Here is a 19,156-nt window from a genome sequence, read left to right on the forward strand (position 1 = left end):
CACCGTGGCCAGCACCTTGATGCCATTGAGCAGATGTGACTAATGTATGCGGCTCCCAGAGTGTCTGTGTAGGAGACTGAAATAGACAGAGCTCTCTTCCTCTTCTTGCCTTTGCAGCCCTCATGTGACTAAGCGTGTGGTGTTGTGGGTTTCGTGTGACAGGTGGGTTAGCAGCGCAGGGTCCACAGAGGCAAATACGATTTACTGCTCAGAGCTGCCATCCTGGGCCTTTTGGTTCTGTGCAGCTGGGTTTCCGTGGGACCCTGCCATGGGCGTTAGTCATGTAAAGCTGTCCTATCTGAGGGAGCTGCAGGCTATGCTGGGGTGTGGCTGCCCTTTCAGGTTTCTGGCAATTGCTCTTGTGTTGCTGCACCACAGAGAAAAGAAACAGGGCCCTGTCATCAGCACTGGTCCTATCACAGACAGCACAACTGCCTGCAGGGGGTACCATGTGGGTCAGCCCCATCTCCGCTCCTGATAAGGGGGCCGGGATGTGGAATGACAAACTCCTGATCCCACACCCTCTTCCCATACACATGTCCCCTGTTATCATGGCTAACGGCAACTCTCTGATCTCCTACCCCCCCCCCCCCCGCCGTCGTCTTGGGGCACTCTTGCCTGCGGTCCTGCCCATTGCAGAGCCCTACTTGTGACTCAGTGCAGGCCTCCTGCTGAAAGGAACATGAGTGATCAGGGTTTTGCTGGGCGGTACCAAGTGATGTCACCCACCCAAGGGCGCTGGCTTAGCCGGCCCTAGTGTGTTTACCGAACACAGAGATGATAGCTATGGAATTGAGATAACTGCACAATAACACTATGAAACACACAGTGCCAGCCTGGGTGTAATGAATATGGCACTCGGTGGCTCAGAACGGGCTCTGTCTGCCTCTCTTGTTAATAGGGCCAGGCCAAGAGCGCCAGTCTCCATCACCCACTTGTTAGATTTCAAAACAAACACCTTTGTGCATTCTCTCACACTGCCCCACAAGCCTGCAAGGCCCTCCCTGTAAGGGCCCACAGACCGACCTCACTGTCTGCTTTCAAATCTCTCCACAAAACTCTCCTTTGCCGTGAGGCCTCCAAAAAGATGGCTGGTGTCCTGAGCCCACTGCCAATCACACAGAGCAGGATGGCCTCGTTGTGCTCCCCTATCGGTCTGTCTGTCATCGCTTGTGTCAAGGTTCCTCCCCCACTCTGAACTCTAGGGTACAGATGTGGGGACCTGCATGAAAACCTCCTAAGCTTACTTTTACCAGCTTAGGTTAAAACTTCCCCAAGGTACAAATTAATTTTATCCTTTGTCCTTGGAATAACCACTGCCACCACCAAACTCTAACTGGGTTTACTGGGAAACGTAGTTTGGACACGTCTTTCCCCCCAAAATCCTCCCAACCCTTGCACCCCACTTCCTGGGAAAGGTTTGGTAAAAATCCTCACCAATTTGCATAGGTGACCACAGACCCAAACCCTTGGATCTGAGAACAATGAAAAAGCATTCAGTTTTCTTACAAGAAGACTTTTAATAGAAATAGAAGTAAATAGGAGTAAAGGAATCACCCCTGTAAAATCAGGATGGTAGGTACCTTACAGGGTAATTAGATTCAAAACATAGAGAACCCCTCTAGGCAAAACCTTAAGTTACAAAAAAGACACACAGACAGGAATAGTCATTCTATTCAGCACAATTCTTTTCTCAGCCATTTCAAGAAATCATAATCTAACACATACCTAGCTAGATTACTTACTAAAAGTTCTAAGACTCCATTCCTGGTCTATCCCCGGCAAAGCAGCATACCAACAGACACAGACCCTTTGTTTCTCTCCCTCCTCCCAGCTTTTGAAAGTATCTTGTCTCCTTATTGGTCATTTTGGTCAGGTGCCAGCGAGGTTACCTTTAGCTTCTTAACCCTTTACAGGTGAGCAGATTTTTCCTCTGGCCAGGAGGGATTTTAAAGGGGTTTACCCTTCCCTTTACATTTATGACAGCTTGTCTTTGACTGTGAGCTTTTCGGGGCACGGCCCATCATTTTGTTCTGTGTCTGTACAGCGCTTAGCACAATGGAGTTCCTGCTTCTCGACCAAGAACATAAGAACAGCCGTACTGTGTCAGGCCAATGGTCCATCTCACCTAATATCTTGTCTCTGACAGTGGCCGGTGCCAGACTAGGGCTCCTAGGTGCTAAGATAATAAAAATAATAAATTCAAGGTGTTCAGAGAGATGGAACCCCCTTTCTCCCCTTATGAATTTCCCCTTGATACGATGCTTTTTAGACATTGTCCATGTCTGGAAGGCAGGCAGATACAGCCTCTTACTAGAGTTCCGCTGGAAGTAGGTTCTCCCTGCTGACTATTTAAATTGTTTGTACAGAAATAGCAGGGGCCACATCATATAGAATAATACACGTATACTAAACGCACATGACTGCTCAAGCTATGAATGAGATGCTCTGTTCCATGACTAGACACTTTTATGGTCGCCATAGTATCTGAGCTCCTCATGTATTAATGAGTGAGTCTTCACAACACTCCTGTCGGGAGGGACAGGGGGCGGAGGGGAAGGGTCATAGAATATCAGGGTTGGAAGGGATCTCAGGAGGTCATCTAGTCCCACCCCCTGCTCAAAGCAGGACCAATCCCCAATTTTTGCCCCAGATCCCTAAATGGCCCCCTCAAGGATTGAACTCACAACCCTGGGTTTAGCAGGCCAATGCTCAAACCACTGAGTGATCCCTCCCCGCATTGTCATCCTCCTTTTACAGGTGGGGACACTGATTGGCCCAAGGTATCACTGGAAGTCCCAGGAATAGAACCTAGATTCGCTGGGTCCCACTCCGGTACCTTAACCCTTAGTCCATTCTTCCTTCGTTAAACTGGCCGACCTGTCCTTAACACCACTGTGGCAGCTAGTACAGCCTTTTTTGGTAGGGTTGGGTGTCCAGCGTCCTATGTGAAATGTGTCTGCCAGTCTGGGTCTCTGGCTGGCTTGTAGCAGACAACAGGGCTTCCGCATCAGAAAACCCACACTCCAAAAGCTGGCCCTGACTGATTTCCTCTTGTTAGCAGCCTCAGCGGAGGCCACGGGAACTGAAGTGGGGCTGTGGTCAGGGCTGCTGTTGCCCATGCAATACCTCTTCCGTGCATGAACAGAACTAAATGCTCATGGGAAGCAGCATGTGAGCCCAGAGGTGTGGCACAGCCCGTGTGGTATTTTGTCATGTGTTTCCTGCTTCCCAGCATGCAGAGTTGTGTCTTGGATGTGGCCTCAAAGGCTGGTGGACGTGACCAGCTGGTGACATAGACTTGAGCAATAGGACATGCCACTTTGGGGAATGAAAAGGAGTACTTGTGGCACCTTAGAGACTAACCAATTTATTTGAGCATAAGCTTTCGTGAGCTACAGCTCACTTCATCGGATGCATACTGTGGAAACTGCAGTAGACATTATATACACACAGAGACCATGAAACAATACCCCCTCCCACCCCACTGTCCTGCTGGTAATAGCTTATCTAAAGTGATCATCAAGTTGGGCCATTTCCAGCACAAATCCAGGTTTTCTCACCCTCCGCCCCCCCCCCCCCCCCCAAACTCACTCTCCTGCTGGTAATTGTTAGGATATAGATATTCAGGCCTGTCTGCAAAGGCCTGTACTCTAAGAATTTAGGTGTATTCTTATCACTTGGCTAGTGATAGAGGTATAAAAGAAAGAATCAAAATCACTGTCTGCTGGAGTAAGGGCCTTCTCTTACTGTGACAGTTTGTGGCCCTGTTCTTAGGCTAAGGCCTTTGGCTAAGCAGCAGAGGCAGCCATAAGCTGGGAAGCGACCGGTCACCTCCTCACATTCCAAACTAGTCACATTGAAATAAGGTGCTATTGGGCTGTTAGGCACTATCAGGACAGGATTGTATTCCTATCACCTCCAGAGAAAGGGAAGTGCCTAGAAAATGTAAAAGGAAACTTAGTTTGATAGCATCCTGTCTGGCAAGAACTCACTTATCAATAGCTGGGATGTGAAATCCTCACTTCTGTATTGTTTTGGCATTATAGTTCCCACTTTGCTGTTGTTTGTCTGTGTAATCTCTGTCTGGTTCTGTGATTGTTCCTGTCTGCTGTATAATTAATTTTGCTGGGTGTAAACTAATTGAGGTGGTGGGATATAATTGGTTACATAATCATGTTACAATATGTTAGGATTGGTTAGTTAAATTTCAGGAAAATGATTGGTTAAGGTATAGCTAAGCAGAACTCAAGTTTTACTATATAATCTGTAGTCAATGAGGAAGTGACGGGGTGGGGGTGGGCATGTGGGTGTGTGAGATGGGAACAGGGAATGGGGGTAAGAAAGTTGGAATCATGTTTTGCTAAAGGGGGAGATGGGAACAGGGAATGGGGGTAAGAAAATTGGAATCATGTTTTGCTAAAGGGGGAAATGGGAACAGGGAATGGGAGTAAGGAAGTTGGAATCATGTTTGGCTAAGGGCAGGAATGGGAACAGGGACACAGGTGTAAGGCTTTGTGGTGTCAGAGCTGGGAAGGAGGATACTAAGGAAGGAAACTGGAATCATGCTTGCTGGAAGTTCACCCCAATAAACATCGAATTGTTTGCACCTTTGGACTTCGGGTATTGTTGCTCTCTGTTCATGCGAGAAGGACCAGGGAAGTAAGTGGGTGAAGGAATAAGCCCCCTAACAGTAATAGCCCATCCAAAGTGACCACTCTCTTCACAATGTGTATGATAATCAAGGTGGGCCATTTCCTGCACAAATCCAGGTTCTCTCACCCCCTCACCCCCCTCCAAAAACCACACACACAAACTCACTCTCCTGATGGTAATAGCTTATCCAAAGTGACCACTCTCCCTACAATGTGCATGGTAATCAAGGTGGGTCATTTCCAGCACAGATCTATTTCAGAGGAACAGCCATGTTAGTCTGTATTCGCAAAAAGAAAAGGAGTACTTGTGGCACCTTAGAGACTAACCAATTTATTTGAGCATGAGCTTTCGTGAGCTACAGCTCACTTCATCAGATGTTTACCGTGGAAACTGCAGCAGACTTTATATACACACAGAAATCATGAAACAATACCTCCTCCCACCCCACTGTCCTGCTGGTAATAGCTTATCTAAAGTGATCAACAGGTGGGCCATTTCCAGCACAAATCCAGGTTTTCTCACCCTCCACCCCCCCACACAAATTCACTCTCCTGCTGGTGCTAGCCCATCCAAAGTGACAACTCTTTACATAATCAAGTCGGGCTATTTCCTGCATAGATCAAGGTTTTCTCACATCCCCCCCACCCCCATACACACACAAACTCACTCTCCTGCTGGTAATAGCTCATCTAAACTGACCATTCTCCAGGTTTAAATCCAAGTTAAACCAGAACATCTGGGGGGGGGGGGGTAGGAAAAAGCAAGAGGAAACAGGCTACCTTGCATAATGACTTAGCCACTCCCAGTCTCTATTTAAGCCTAAATTAATAGTATCCAATTTGCAAATGAATTCCAATTCAGCAGTTTCTCGCTGGAGTCTGGATTTGAAGTTTTTTTGTTTTAAGATAGCGACCTTCATGTCTGTGATTGCGTGACCAGAGAGATTGAAGTGTTCTCCGACTGGTTTATGAATGTTATAATTCTTGACATCTGATTTGTGTCCATTTATTCTTTTACGTAGAGACTGTCCAGTTTGACCAATGTACATGGCAGAGGGGCATTGCTGGCACATGATGGCATAGATCACATTGGTGGATGTGCGGCTTTCTCACCCCCCCACCCCCCCGGGGGAACACACACACACACACACACACACTCGCTCTCGCTCTTGCTCGCTGGTAATAGCTCATCCAAACTGACCACTCTCCAAGTTTAACCAGAACGTCTGGGGGGGGGGGGGGCATAGGAAAAAGCAAGGGGAAATAGGCTACCTTGCATAATGACTTAGCCACTCCCAGTCGCTATTTAAGCCTAAATTAATAGTATCCAATTTGCAAATGAATTCCAATTCAGCAGTTTCTCGCTGGAGTCTGGATTTGAAGTTTTTTTGTTGTAAGATATTGACCTTCATGTCGGTGATTGCGTGACCAGAGAGATTGAAGTGTTCTCCGACTGGTTTATGAATGTTATAATTCTTGACATCTGATTTGTGTCCATTTATTCTTTTACGTAGAGACTGTCCAGTTTGACCAATGTAAATGGCAGAGGGGCATTGCTGGCACAGGATGGCATATATCACATTGGTGGATGTGCAGGTGAACGAGCCTCTGATAGTGTGGCTGATGTGATTAGGCCTGCTATGGGTACCCGCATGGCCCCACAGTATGCCAACATTTTTATGGCTGATTTAGAACAACGCTTCCTCAGCTCTCGTCCCCTAAAGCCCCTACTCTACTTGCGCTATATTGATGACATCTTCATAATCTGGATCCATGGAAAAGAAGCCCTTGAGGAATTCCACCATGATTTCAACAATTTCCATCCCACCATCAATCTCAGCCTGGTCCAGTCCGCACAAGAGATCCACTTCCCGGACACTACAGTGCTAATAAACAATGGTCACATAAACACCACCCTATACCGGAAACCTACTGACCGCTATTCCTACCTACATGCCTCCAGCTTTCACCCTGACCACACCACACAATCCATCGTCTACAGCTAAGCTCTGCGATACAACTGCATTTGCTCCAACCCCTCAGACAGAGACAAACACCTACAAGATCTCTATCAAGCTTTCTTACAACTACAATACCCACCTGCAGAAGTGAAGAAACAGATTGATAGAGCCAGAAGAGTTCCCAGAAATCACCTACTACAGGACAGGCCTAACAAAGAAAATAACAGAACGCCACTAGCCGTCACCTTCAGCCCCCAACTAAAACCCCTCCAACACATTATTAAGGATCTACAACCTATCCTGAAGGATGACCCAACACTCTCACAAATCTTGGGAGACAGGCCAGTCCTTGCCTACAGACAGCCCCGCAACCTGAAGCAAATACTCACCAACAACCACATACCACACAACAGAACCACTAGCCCAGGAACCTATCCTTGCAACAAAGCCCGTTGCCAACTGTGCCCACATATCTATTCAGGGGACACCATCACAGGGCCTAATAACATCAGCCACACTGTCAGAGGCTCGTTCACCTGCACATCCACCAATGTGATATATGCCATCATGTGCCAGCAATGCCCCTCTGCCATGTACATTGGTCAAACTGGACAGTCTCTATGTAAAAGAATAAATGGACACAAATCAGATGTCAAGAATTATAACATTCATAAACCAGTCGGAGAACACTTCAATCTCTCTGGTCACGCAATCACAGACATGAAGGTCACTATCTTACAACAAAAAAACTTCAAATCCAGACTCCAGCGAGAAACTGCTGAATTGGAATTCATTTGCAAATTGGATACTATTAATTTAGGCTTAAATAGCGACTGGGAGTGGCTAAGTCATTATGCAAGGTAGCCTATTTCCCCTTGCTTTTTCCTATGCCCCCCCCCCAGACATTCTGGTTAAACTTGGATTTAAACTTGGAGAGTGGTCAGTTTGGATGAGCTATTGCCAGCAGGAGAGTGAGTTTGTGTGTGTGTGTGTGTGTGTGTGTGTTCCCCCGGGGGGGGGTGGGGGGGTGAGAAAGCCTAGATCTGTGCTGGAAATGACCCACCTTGATTATCATGCACATTGTAGGGAGAGTGGTCACTTTGGATGAGCTATTACCATCAGGAGAGTGAGTTTGTGTGTGTGGTTTTTGGAGGGGGGTTAGGGGGTGAGAGAACCTGGATTTGTGCAGGAAATGGCCCACCTTGATTATCATACACATTGTGAAGAGAGTGGTCACTTTGGATGGGCTATTACCAGCAGGAGAGTGAGTTTGTGTGTGTGTGTGGGGGGGGGGGGGGCGGAGGGTGAGAAAACCTGGATTTGTGCTGGAAATGGCCCAACTTGATGATCACTTTAGATAAGCTATTACCAGCAGGACAGTGGGGTGAGAGGGGGTATTGTTTCATGGTCTCTGTGTGTATATAATGTCTACTGCAGTTTCCACGGTATGCATCCGATGAAGTGAGCTGTAGCTCACGAAAGCTCATGCTCAAATAAATTGGTTAGTCTCTAAGGTGCCACAAGTACTCCTTTTCTTTTTGCAAAGACAGACTAACACGGCTGTTACTCTGAAACTTTGGGGAATGTTACTTTTCTGCTGTTACCCAACTGCTTTCCTTCCGAGGGAGCAGGGGTGGACGTGAAGTTGAAAATGCCCATTAGAAGAGAAGGGTGGGGAGATAGTAAGAATTGTGCCAGGATTTAGAGCCAGTTAAAATGACCTCTTGCATAGGTGCCCGGAGGCTCCACTCAGGATCAAGCCCCATTGTGCTGGGTGCTGTAGGAATGCATAGTAAGAGATGGTCCTCGCCCCAGAGAGCTTGTGGTCTAAATTAAGACAATGCAACAAGTGGGTGTGACAGAGAACTGGGGAGGTAAGGGAGTGTGCTGGCAGCATGGTGTTCCACAGATCAGCTACAAGCACTTTTTGTAGGCATTGAGTCTGTTTTATCCATCCATGGAGTCTCTGCAGGTAGTGCGGCCAGTGCTAAGGGGCTGAGAGAATTTCTGGCTCCCACCCATTTTGGCAATCAGAATCCTTCCCCCCTGCACCTCAACACACACACAGAGTACATTTTGTGTCTTTCCCTAAAAACAATCTTAGTTTGAGAGAAGTGGGGTTGGAGGTAGCATTCTCTAATAGTTAAAGTAGGGGCCTGGAAGTTAAGGTTTCTAGGTCGGTTATTTTACTACTGCCACTCGGTGTGACCTTTGGCTTGTCACTTCTTCACTGTGTGCCTCAGTTGCCCCATTTCTAAACCAGGAGTAACAATACTGACCAGCCTGGCTAGGGCAAATTCATGTTTGTGCAGGACTTTCAGATCTTCTGAGTGAGGCTGTAAGCGCAGAACAGTGCTTAATTTGTGCCAGGGCTGAGCCCCAGCACCTCTAGGCTTAGCAGTTCTGGGTTGCTGCATCAATTATGAATGTAAAAGAATTGCTTGAGCCCCAGCACCTAATTGCTTGAGTCCAGAACCTCTCTCATTACAAATTAAGCACTGATGCACAGTATTCAATTTCCATAATAATCAGCCTTGCTCCAAAACGACCTCTGACCTCCAGTGACTCTTCTGGTTTCTGTAATTCTTCAAGGCAGAGGTGGGGTTGGGAGAACATGCTGGATTTGGGGGTCTGTGACCCCTCTACAGCCATTTTCCTTAGCGGTTGGGTTTTGTGAAACATTTTTTCCATGATTTAACCCATTGTTTCAAAAGGGAAACTTAATTCGAGACACACAATTTACAGTGGGCTCTGACCGCACTGACTAATAATCCTCCCCTTTGGGGCAGATGGTTAAATATCATTATCCCTATTTCACAGATGGGGAAATTAACCTTTGTGACTCAAGTAGTCTGCCCAAAGCTCTGCAGCCAATCCGTGGCAGAGCTGGGATTAGAACTCATGAGTTCCTGGCCCTGTGGCCGGTGCTCCAAACCCTGCTGCCTGTGTGTGTTTCAACCTGACATTCATCAATGCCAGAGCACGGTGCTTTGGTTACACTCAGTCCAGAGGAGTGTATAACTTAAGGACCTGACCCAGCGGGTGCTGAGCCCCTTTGGGCCCCGCTGGCTTCTCTAGGGTGCTGAGCATCCCTGGCACTCACTGGACTGGTCCCTACATTCTCGGTTCTACCTCCTGGCTCTGAACTGTTTTTTCCAGCTCCCTCTCTGCTGGCGACTGGCTCTTCTCAGTATAGTGCTGTATAAAACACATGCCCGAGCCAGTGACCTGCCTCCTGAGACCCCCAAGGAGCTGCTACAGGAGAAGCTGCTGCTGGCTCCCAAGGTCTCCGGCTTCCCCCAGGAGCATCCCGGCTGCTGTTAGGGTTCAAGGAGCGGTGCTGTCCTGAGTTGGGGGCTAGGGAGTGTCCAGGGCTCACCCGGCTCCCACCCTGCAGTCTGATTTATGTGAAATCTTCCCCCACTCAGTTGCTGCTGCTAACTGTCCCTGAAGATTGGTGGACTGTGAAACCCGCCGCTCAGCAGCTGATGGCTACACTCATACCAGAGCGGCTGGCCTACTGCCGAGAGCCCTGGGAGTCATGCATCTGCCGTGTTCCCTGAAGCCTCTCTCTCTCTCTGCTCCTTCCTTCCTTCCTTCCTTCCTCTCTCTGCTGACCTAGGGACTAATCAAGCCCTGTCCTGACATTTGCTTCATCCTGCCCCTCTCTCAGGGTGCCGGCTGGCTCAGCTGCCCTCCAGCGGCCTTCCCCCTCAGTGCCAGAGGCAGTGAGGTGTTAGGGCAGGTGAAGTAGGTGGAGTGCGAGCTGGCTGGAGTCCCATAGGCTTGGGGCTGGCCCTGCTGATGCTAGAGATGGCCAGATACAGATTTTGGGGTGGATCCAAATGTTGCAGCTCTGGGTCATTTGTGCCCTGCCCCCAGGTTTCCTTCCCATCCTGTGTGCCCCTGTGATTGCTATGTTCTGGGAGCAGGCAGACTGGTGGTGCCATGCCCCTTACATGGGGGGGCCGGGGAGAGGTGATGGGGGAGCCCTCTGGTATCACAGCGCAGATGTGAGCTTGGGAGCTGAGCCCTCTCTGCAGGGAGCCAGTGTTCAATGCTGAGATAACTGGTGCCAAGTCGCTCGCTTCCCTACACCTCCCATGTGTGTGTCTGGATTATCGAGGGCCTACCTGTAAACTCCTGCCCTGTTACGTGCCGGGACAGGAGCGCTTGTTGCTGCCCCTACACAAACTCGTTCAAATTCCCTCTCTCTAAGCAGACCTCGTGCACGAGTTTAGCGCTCACGCCAGCGAGGATCTGACAGCGCTGGCTGGAGATGTACAGCACTTCCCCGCGCACACGCAAGCTGCCCCTCCGGTCCAGCGTGCTCCGTGCTTCGAGCCTCCCGCCCTACCCCGACAACATCACTGCCCGTGCACCTCAGTCCTGCCTTGCATCCCCGCCTGCTGTTCCAGCCCTGAGCCCAGCTAAGTAGCAGGTGCTGAACTGTGCCGGGGTATCGTACTGTGCACAAACGAGAAACCTTTCCCTGGATCTCACTCCTCGCCGAGCAGTGAACTTGCGACTTGGGGGAGCTGTATGCGCTACGTCACATCCTGGCGCATCAGTGGCTCTCAGCCTTCCCAGACTGCTGTACCCCTTTCAGGAGCCTGATTTGTCTTGTGTACCCCAAGCTTCACCTCACTTAAAAACGACTTGTTTACAAAATCAGACATGAGAAAGTAAAAATGTCCCAGCACACTAGTACTGAAATATCGCTGACGTTCTCATTTTGTCTGTATGAAATTTTAGTTTGTGCTGACTTCGTTAGTGCTTTTTATGCAGCCTGTTGTAACACTAGGCAAATATCTAGATGAGTTGATGTACCCCCTGGAAGACCCCTCTGTACCCCCAGGGGTACACGTGCCCCTGGTTGAGAACCACTGCTCTACGTGAAATCCCAAGTCACCCCTTCCTCGCCTGCTGGGTGTGTTTTCTGATGACCCTGCGGCTTGCAGTTGAGTTTCCCTGTTGAATTATTGTCTGTTTTTTTCCATGGTGAGTGCTGCTAAGAGATTGAGCCTTGTCCAGCCTAGCAGGTAGTTGCAGGCATTGCTCTGACAGGTGATGTGTGAAGAGAGGCACTGGAGACGGGGGCAGGCAGCTGGCAGTGATGAGAGCTGCTGATCTGTCTGTCCATGGCAGATGGTGCCCATGCAGCCCTGCTCTGCCAGGGTGTTAGTCCTGGCAGCCTCTGTGCAGGGGGATGGCAAGTGCTGATGATCAGACAGTCCCTGGGTGAAAGGGAAAGTGATCCCCCTGTTCCCCCGCCCAGCCCCTGCATGCTTTTCCCCTCGTACCTAGACGCAGCAGGCGTGGAGTTGCTCTGGAGCTCTGCCAGCTGGAGGAGAAGGGTTTATAAGAGGCCGTGATCAGGATCTCGGCCTTGTGCCGGGTGCTGCGCCAACAGGTGGATACAGCCCCTGCACTAGAGAGGACACCCCTGGCTGATGAAATGGGGAAGGAGGGAGAGAGAGGGCCGCACTCAGATACCCTGCTGCATAGATATTAACCACAGCCCAGCCATCAAACAGGGGCCGATCGCTTGCATGCATCCTGGCAGTGGCCTGTCTGGCTCGGGGCTGGGAAGCAGGAGGAGAGGTTGGTGGGTTGATGGAGCAGTTCAGGGAGGCTGTGCTAGGGGTGGGGGTGGGGGTAGAGATTTTGTGAGGAGCAGACAGGCGGATGGTCCCACCAGCTGGGTGGAAGAGGTGATGGGGAGCGAGCAGTTGAGCTGTGAAGGGCCAATGCTGAGAAGCTTGGACTCGAAGCCCAAGAAGAGGGGGAGCTGGTGGAGGGCTCCAGAGAGGAGGCATGTGGCCAGTGTGACTGGCAGGGAAGATTGCCCTCGCCGTGTTATGGATGGAATGGGGGTGGGGAAGGTACGTGGTGCGGCCTGGGCAAGAGACAGAAGGAACAGGACGGAGCTGAGAAATGCTGCGGGGGGGAGATGTGGAGAGCTGGAGTGTGTGGGGGCCAAGCGAGCAGTCTCTGCTGACTCCTGGGGGGCGCTGGTTGCTGGAGAGGACGATGGTTTGCTCAGCATGCAGTGACAGAGAACAGGGGCTGTGGAGAGGCCTTGGGAGGAAAGGTTGGGGGCTGAGTTTTGGCCACGTTGTCCAAGCTGATGGTGACACGGGCTGAGATGCCGGATTGGGCCAAGGGAGACGGGAGGATCAGAGCCTTTAGAAATAGGAGAGCCCTCTGCTCTGTCATCCCATGTGGCCCATCTCCCCAGGGGCCAGTGTGCGGGGCTTGTTCCCTCCAGATCCCTCCACAGGGCTCTGTTGTGTTAAGTGTCCCAAGCCATGGGGGCTCCCAGAGTGGCGTAGATATTTGGGACAGCCTCCTCCATTCCTGTGAGGTGGGGCTGCTGGCATGGGTCTTCCAAGAGAGGTGCCTGGGGGAAGGTTGCTCAGAACTTGCTTGTGGGCTAACAGACCCGCCCTCCCTCCCGGGGGCATGCAAGTGTGCATGCTGGCACGCCGGCCGAACGGGATTTGTCTGATCTCTGACTCCTTTTCCCCTTCTCTTCCCACCGCAGGGGAGTCCGGTCCAGCTGAATGGTGTGACCCTGGAGCCTGAACACCCGCAGTCCGTGAGCCAGCCCCAGCCTGCCTTCCAGATCCAGCCCGTGACCCCGGACCTTGCCCCCAGCCAGCCCAGGGAGACGTGGGGTGGGAAGTATGAGTTCCTGCTCTCCTGCGTTGGGTATTGTGTGGGGCTGGGCAACGTCTGGCGCTTCCCCTATCTCTGCTACCGCAATGGAGGAGGTGAGTCCCTGCAGGCCTCTTTGCTGTTGTCTGTCTGCCTTGGGGTCACATGATCACACCCCTCTTACTTTGGAACTAATGCCTGGATCCATCAGGTGCTGGGAAGCTGGTGGTGAGCAGAGACCGTATCTGCCGAGTCCCAGACGAAAGGAGTGCGCTCCGAACAGATGGTGCTGTTTGCATGGAGCAGCGTTTGTCTAATCACCAGCACTTTTACAGGGCCACTTGCGGGTGGTGGCATGGCCATGCGGGTAGGGCTCTGACTGAGTCAGGACACCTGCGTTCTGTCCCCACCGCTGCTCCTCAGAGGTGCTGAGCGGTTCTCATGTCTCCCCTCAGTCTTCTCTTCTCCAGACTAAACAAACCCAGTTTTTCAATCTTCCCTCCTAGGTCATGTTTTCTAGACCTTGAATCATTTTTATTGTTCCTCTCTGGCCTTTCTCCAATTTGTCCACATCTTTCCTGAAATGCGGCGCCCAGAACTGGACACAATACTCTGGTTGAGTCTTAATCAGCGCGGGGTAGAGTGGAAGAATTACTTCTCGTGTCTTGCTTACAACACTCCTGCTAATACATCCCAGATGGATGTTTGCCTTTGTTTTGTTTTTTTGGTTTTTTGGCAACAGCATTACACTGTTGACTCATATTTAGCTTGTGGTCCACTATGACCCCCAGATCCCTTTCCGCAGTACTCCTTCCTAGGCAGTCATTTCCCATTTGGTATGTATGCAACTGATGGGTCCTTCCTCAGTGGAGTACTTTGCATTTGTCCTTATTGAATTTCATCCTATTTACTTCAGACCATTTCTCCAGTTTGGCCAGATCATTTTGAATTTTAATCCTATCCTTCAAAGCACTTGCAACCCCTCCCCACTTGGTATTGTCCACAGACTTTATAAGTGCACTCTCTGTGCCATTATCTAAATCATTGATGAAGATACTGAACAGAACCAGACCCAGAACTGATCCCTGTGGGACCCCACTCATTACGCTCTTCCAGCATTACTGTGAACCATTGATAACTACTCTCTGGGAATGGTTTTCCAGCCAGTTATGCACCCACCTTCTAGTAGCTCCATCTAGGTTGTATTTCTCTAGTTTGTTTATGAAGAGGTCATGCGAGACAGTATCAAAAGCCCTTATTATATTTTATTGGCCTGGGCAGGCTGTAAAGGAAGGAGTCTGGCTTACTCCTGGCAGACTATCCATACGTTTTCAGAAAGTGATGTTTTGGGGACTTGGTAACTAACTTTATGAACTGGGGCTATCTCGTTGCAGCCCTAAATAGATCCCCAAATCTGGAGAGTCTTGCATGGCGGCTTTGAAATGAAATGTTACCACTGTGCTAGTCAAGGCTGCTGGGCCTTGAGTCAGGCCTCTGAGCTCAACTCTGGCTCTTGAATGAGCAGATCTGTGCAAGAGCAACACATCTGAGGTACTGCGAGACACATGCCCCAGAGATGTTACCCCAGGGCAGCCCTGTCGAGCTGGAATCTTTCAGCTATTTCCAAGCAGTGAGGTTTTTGCTTCATGGGGGGCACAATTAATTTGTTCTTGCTGCCGCTGTGGCACGTACTGACCAACCTGGGTTTTCCAGCACACATTCGCTCTTGGAGGCAGCCTTCATGGCCTAACACAAGTTCAAAGTGTGTTAAGGCCCCTTTGTGGGGTTCTTGCCTGACCTCTTCTCCAGCTTTAAAAGGAGCAATCCGTCCGGCCTGGGTAATTAGCCATGCCCTTGGGGAGCCCCTGGTGACTGCTAAGGGAGGTTCTGGCGATTACCTCATGGTGCAAGATTCCCTGCAGAGCAGGGCTAATCCCTTTTGCAATGCACACAGTACAGAGGGGAAACCAGTGCTGGCTGGCTGGTATGGGAGGAGCTTGAATTGAGTCTCCTAACTGGATCAGGTCTGATCAAGCTTTCCTTGGGCACCTGAGAGCTGCAGGTTTCGGCTAGCCGAGCAGCTCCTGAGTGAGCGCTTGTCTACTTTCAGAGTAACAGCCGTGTTAGTCTGTATTCGCAAAAAGAAAAGGAGTACTTGTGGCACCTTAGAGACTAACCAATTTATTTGAGCATGAGCTTTCGTGAGCTACAGCTCACTTCATCGGATGCATACCGTGGAAACTGCAGTAGACATTATATACACACAGAGACCATGAAACAATACCCCCTCCCACCCCACTGTCCTGCTGGTAATAGCTTATCTAAAGTGATCATCAGGTGGGCCATTTCCAGCACAAATCCAGGTTTTCTCACCCTCCACCCCCCCACACAAATTCAGGAGAGTGAATTTGTGTGGGGGGGTGGAGGGTGAGAAAACCTGGATTTGTGCTGGAAATGGCCCACCTGATGATCACTTTAGATAAGCTATTACCAGCAGGACAGTGGGGTGGGAGGAGGTATTTTTTCATATTCTCTGTGCATAAATAAAGTCTGCTGCAGTTTCCACGGCATGCATCCGATGAAGTGAGCTGTAGCTCACGAAAGCTCATGCTCAAATAAATTGGTTAGTCTCTAAGGTGCCACAAGTACTCCTTTTCTTTTCGCTTGTCTACTGAAATGATCTAGGGAGTACATCGTTCAGAATGGACAGGCCCATTGCAAAGAGGGATACCAAAGTAGGGGAGGTAATCTCTCTGATGGGACCCACTTCTGTTTGTGAGCGAGACCAGCTTTTGAGCTTACACAGAGCTCTTCTCCTTGGCTCTTGAAAGCTTCTCTCTCACCAACCGAAGTTGGTCCAATAACAGATATCCTTCCCCCATCTTGTCTCTAGTATCCTGGGACCAACACGGCTACAGCAACACTGCATCCAGGCCTTCTGTTCAGATTCTCTGCATGAAACGTTGGGCTGTGATCTCCTGCGGCCTTGAAAGCTAGGCAGGGTCAGTCCTGGGCACTGCTTGGCTGGGGAGGTCTCCAAAGGAACCTCAGGGTACCTCTGGGAGAGCAGTCTTGTGAATTGAGTAGGTGGCGCTCTTCTAAACCAAGCATGGTATCTGTTGGAGGAGAGGGGTGCTGGGCTGCTGGAGGTGCCTGATCCCCCTCCCCTCTCCCTGCAGGAGGAGGGAATTAACCCTTGTGTGCCCTCTCCAGTTCCAGTGGCCCCATTCCCCTGCTGTTCCACGTTAAGTGGAGGTATGGTGGGCCCTAAGGGCAGGCAGAGTCACAATGGGGTGTGGGGGAGGATGTTAGGCGGCTTATTCCTTCACCCACTTACTTCCCTGGTCCTTCTCGCATGAACAGAGAGCAACAATACCCGAAGTCCAAAGGTGCAAACAATTCGATGTTTATTGGGGTGAACTTCCAGCAAGCATGATTCCAGTTTCCTTCCTTAGTATCCTCCTTCCCAGCTTTGACACCACAGAGCCTTACACCTGTGTCCTTGTTCCTATTTCCCCCTTTAGCAAAACATGATTCCAATTTCCTTACCCCCATTCCCTGTTTCCATCTCCCCCCCCACACCCACCCACCCCCACACCCACCTCCTCACTTCCTGATTGACTGCAGACTATATAGTAAAACTTGAGTTCAGCTTAGCTATACCTTAACCAATCATTTTCCTGAAATTTAACTAACCAATCTTAACATATTGTAACATGATTATGTAACCAATTATATCCCATCACCTTAATTAGTTTACACCCAGCAAAATTAATTATACAGCAGACAGGAACAATCACAGAACCAGACAGAAATTATACAGACAAACAATAGCAAAGTGGGAACTATAATGACAAAACAATACAGAAGCGAGGATTTCACATCCCAGTATTGATAAGTGAGTTCTTGCCAGACAGAATGCTATCAAACTAAGTTTCCTTTTACATCTTCTAGGCACTTCCCTTTCTTTGGAGGTGATAGGCACTATCAGGACAGGATTGTATTCCTAACAGCCCAATAGCACCTTCTTTCAATGTGACTAGTTTGGAATGTGAGGAGGTGACCGGTCGCTTCCCAGCTTATGGCTGCCTCTGTTGCTTAGCCAAAGGCCTTAATCTAAGAACAGGGCCTCAGACTGTCACAGTAAGAGAAGGACCTTACACTGCAGACAGTGATTTTGATTCTTTCTTTTATACTTCTAACTAACCAAGTGATAAGAATACACCTTAATTCTTAAAGTACAGGCCTTTGCAGACAGGCCTGAATATCTATATCCTAACACTCCACCCCTTTTTTTTCTTTTTCTTTTGGGATCCTCCTGCCCAGGTATCCCTGGAAAAGCATAGGACATATGGCAACACACTTCCTGATAGGGCCAGGCATCAAGAGGGAAGGTGTTGATATTCCATTTGTCCCACTGCCCCTTGTGTAGTATAGTGCCCTGCACCTTCTCTCGTACAGGCATACCACGCCTATTCCAATTAGTGTTCCAGACTTCCCATTAGAGTGGGCCGAGAAGGTTGGGTCCAGGTTGTCTAGTACACTGTAGGTTTTGGAGGGCTTACTACATTACTTATAGGTTATCTTCATATGCAACGTAACACAAGTACAGTTAACAATACAAAATCCACAGCAACACCGAGTCCTGACCACTGCAGTATGATCCAACATCTGAGACACCCCCAAAACACTGCCTCTCCTCCTTCGACAGGGTCATGATCTTATGTGTCCAGTTCCTCGTAGTTCCAACAAGCTGCCCCTGCAGGTTTTGCTTGCTTTTGTCCATATCATAAGTCCACTGAATGTTCACAGAGAAATGCGTTATTGTCCAAACCAGCTTGACCACTTGGTATGGAATCAGGCAGTATGCCCTGGTTTGATGATTATTATTATTATTATTTATTATTTATTATTGGGGACGGGAAGCCAGGGGAGTGGTATGGCCAGAGCAACAGAAGGAAGGAGATTTCCACACCAGCATGAGCAGAGGAGGCCCAGTGAGAGTCGCAGAGGCCAGAGAGAGGAGCACAAGAGAGCTAAGAAAGGGAGTTAGCATGGCACTCCCTCGCAGGGCAAGATGAAGACCCTATTGTGGAAGACACTGTGGCTTTATCCACCTCTGTGCAGATCGGAAGCACGTGAACATCTGTGCTGCTAATGCTGTCCCCGGAGAGGTGTTCTGTGTAGACTTTTAACCACACCTCTTGCGGCAGCATGAATGCCCTGTTCCTAGACTGAAGGGACCATTGGATAAAGGAGTTTGAGGTGCAAGTGGTGTTCTCGTCCATCCTCCCCGGAAGAAGGAAAAGGCCTGGGTAGAGACCGTTGAATCGTGGAAGTCAATGAATGGCTATGCAGGTGGTGTCAGAGAGAAGGCTTTGGATTCTTTGACCATGGGATGGTGTTCCAAGAAGGAGGAGTGCTCGGCAGAGACGGGATCCACCTAACGAAGAGAGGGAAGAGCATCTTTGCAAGCAGGCTGGCTAACCTAGTGAGGAGGGCTTTAAACTAGGTTCACCGGGGGGAAGGAGACCAAAGCCCTGAGGTAAGTGGGCAAGCGGGATACCGGGAGAAAGCATGAGCAGGAGCGCGTGAGAGGGGAGGGCTCCTGCCTCATACTGAGAAAGAGGGACGATCAGCGATTTATTTCAACTGCCTATACACAAATGCAAGAAACCTGGGAAACAAGCAGGGAGAACTGGAAGTCCTGGCACAGTCAAGGAATTATGATGTGATTGGAATAACAGAGACTTGGTGGGATAACTCACATGACTGGAGTACTGTCATGGATGGATATAAACTGTTCAGGAAGGACAGGCAGAGCAGAAAAGGTGGGGGAGTTGCATTGTATGTAAGGGAGCAGTATGACTGCTCAGAGCT

At 49.7% G+C, this 19,156-nt stretch overlaps 1 protein-coding gene across 3 annotated transcripts in view; it reads left to right on the forward strand.

The window, feature by feature from the left end:
* The window catches only part of LOC140907329 (sodium-dependent proline transporter), a 47,101-nt gene that overhangs the window by 8,648 nt on the left and 19,297 nt on the right, over window positions 1–19,156 (forward strand). For all 3 annotated transcript variants that reach the window (XM_073333010.2, XM_073333020.2, XM_073333030.2), the window contains one exon: window positions 13,164–13,392. In XM_073333010.2, the coding sequence (XP_073189111.1) occupies window positions 13,164–13,392 (229 nt within the window). The remainder of the gene's footprint in view (window positions 1–13,163; window positions 13,393–19,156) is intronic.

This window comes from Lepidochelys kempii, chromosome 1 (genome assembly GCF_965140285.1).
Source record: "Lepidochelys kempii isolate rLepKem1 chromosome 1, rLepKem1.hap1, whole genome shotgun sequence".
NCBI classification, from domain to species: domain Eukaryota; kingdom Metazoa; phylum Chordata; order Testudines; family Cheloniidae; genus Lepidochelys; species Lepidochelys kempii.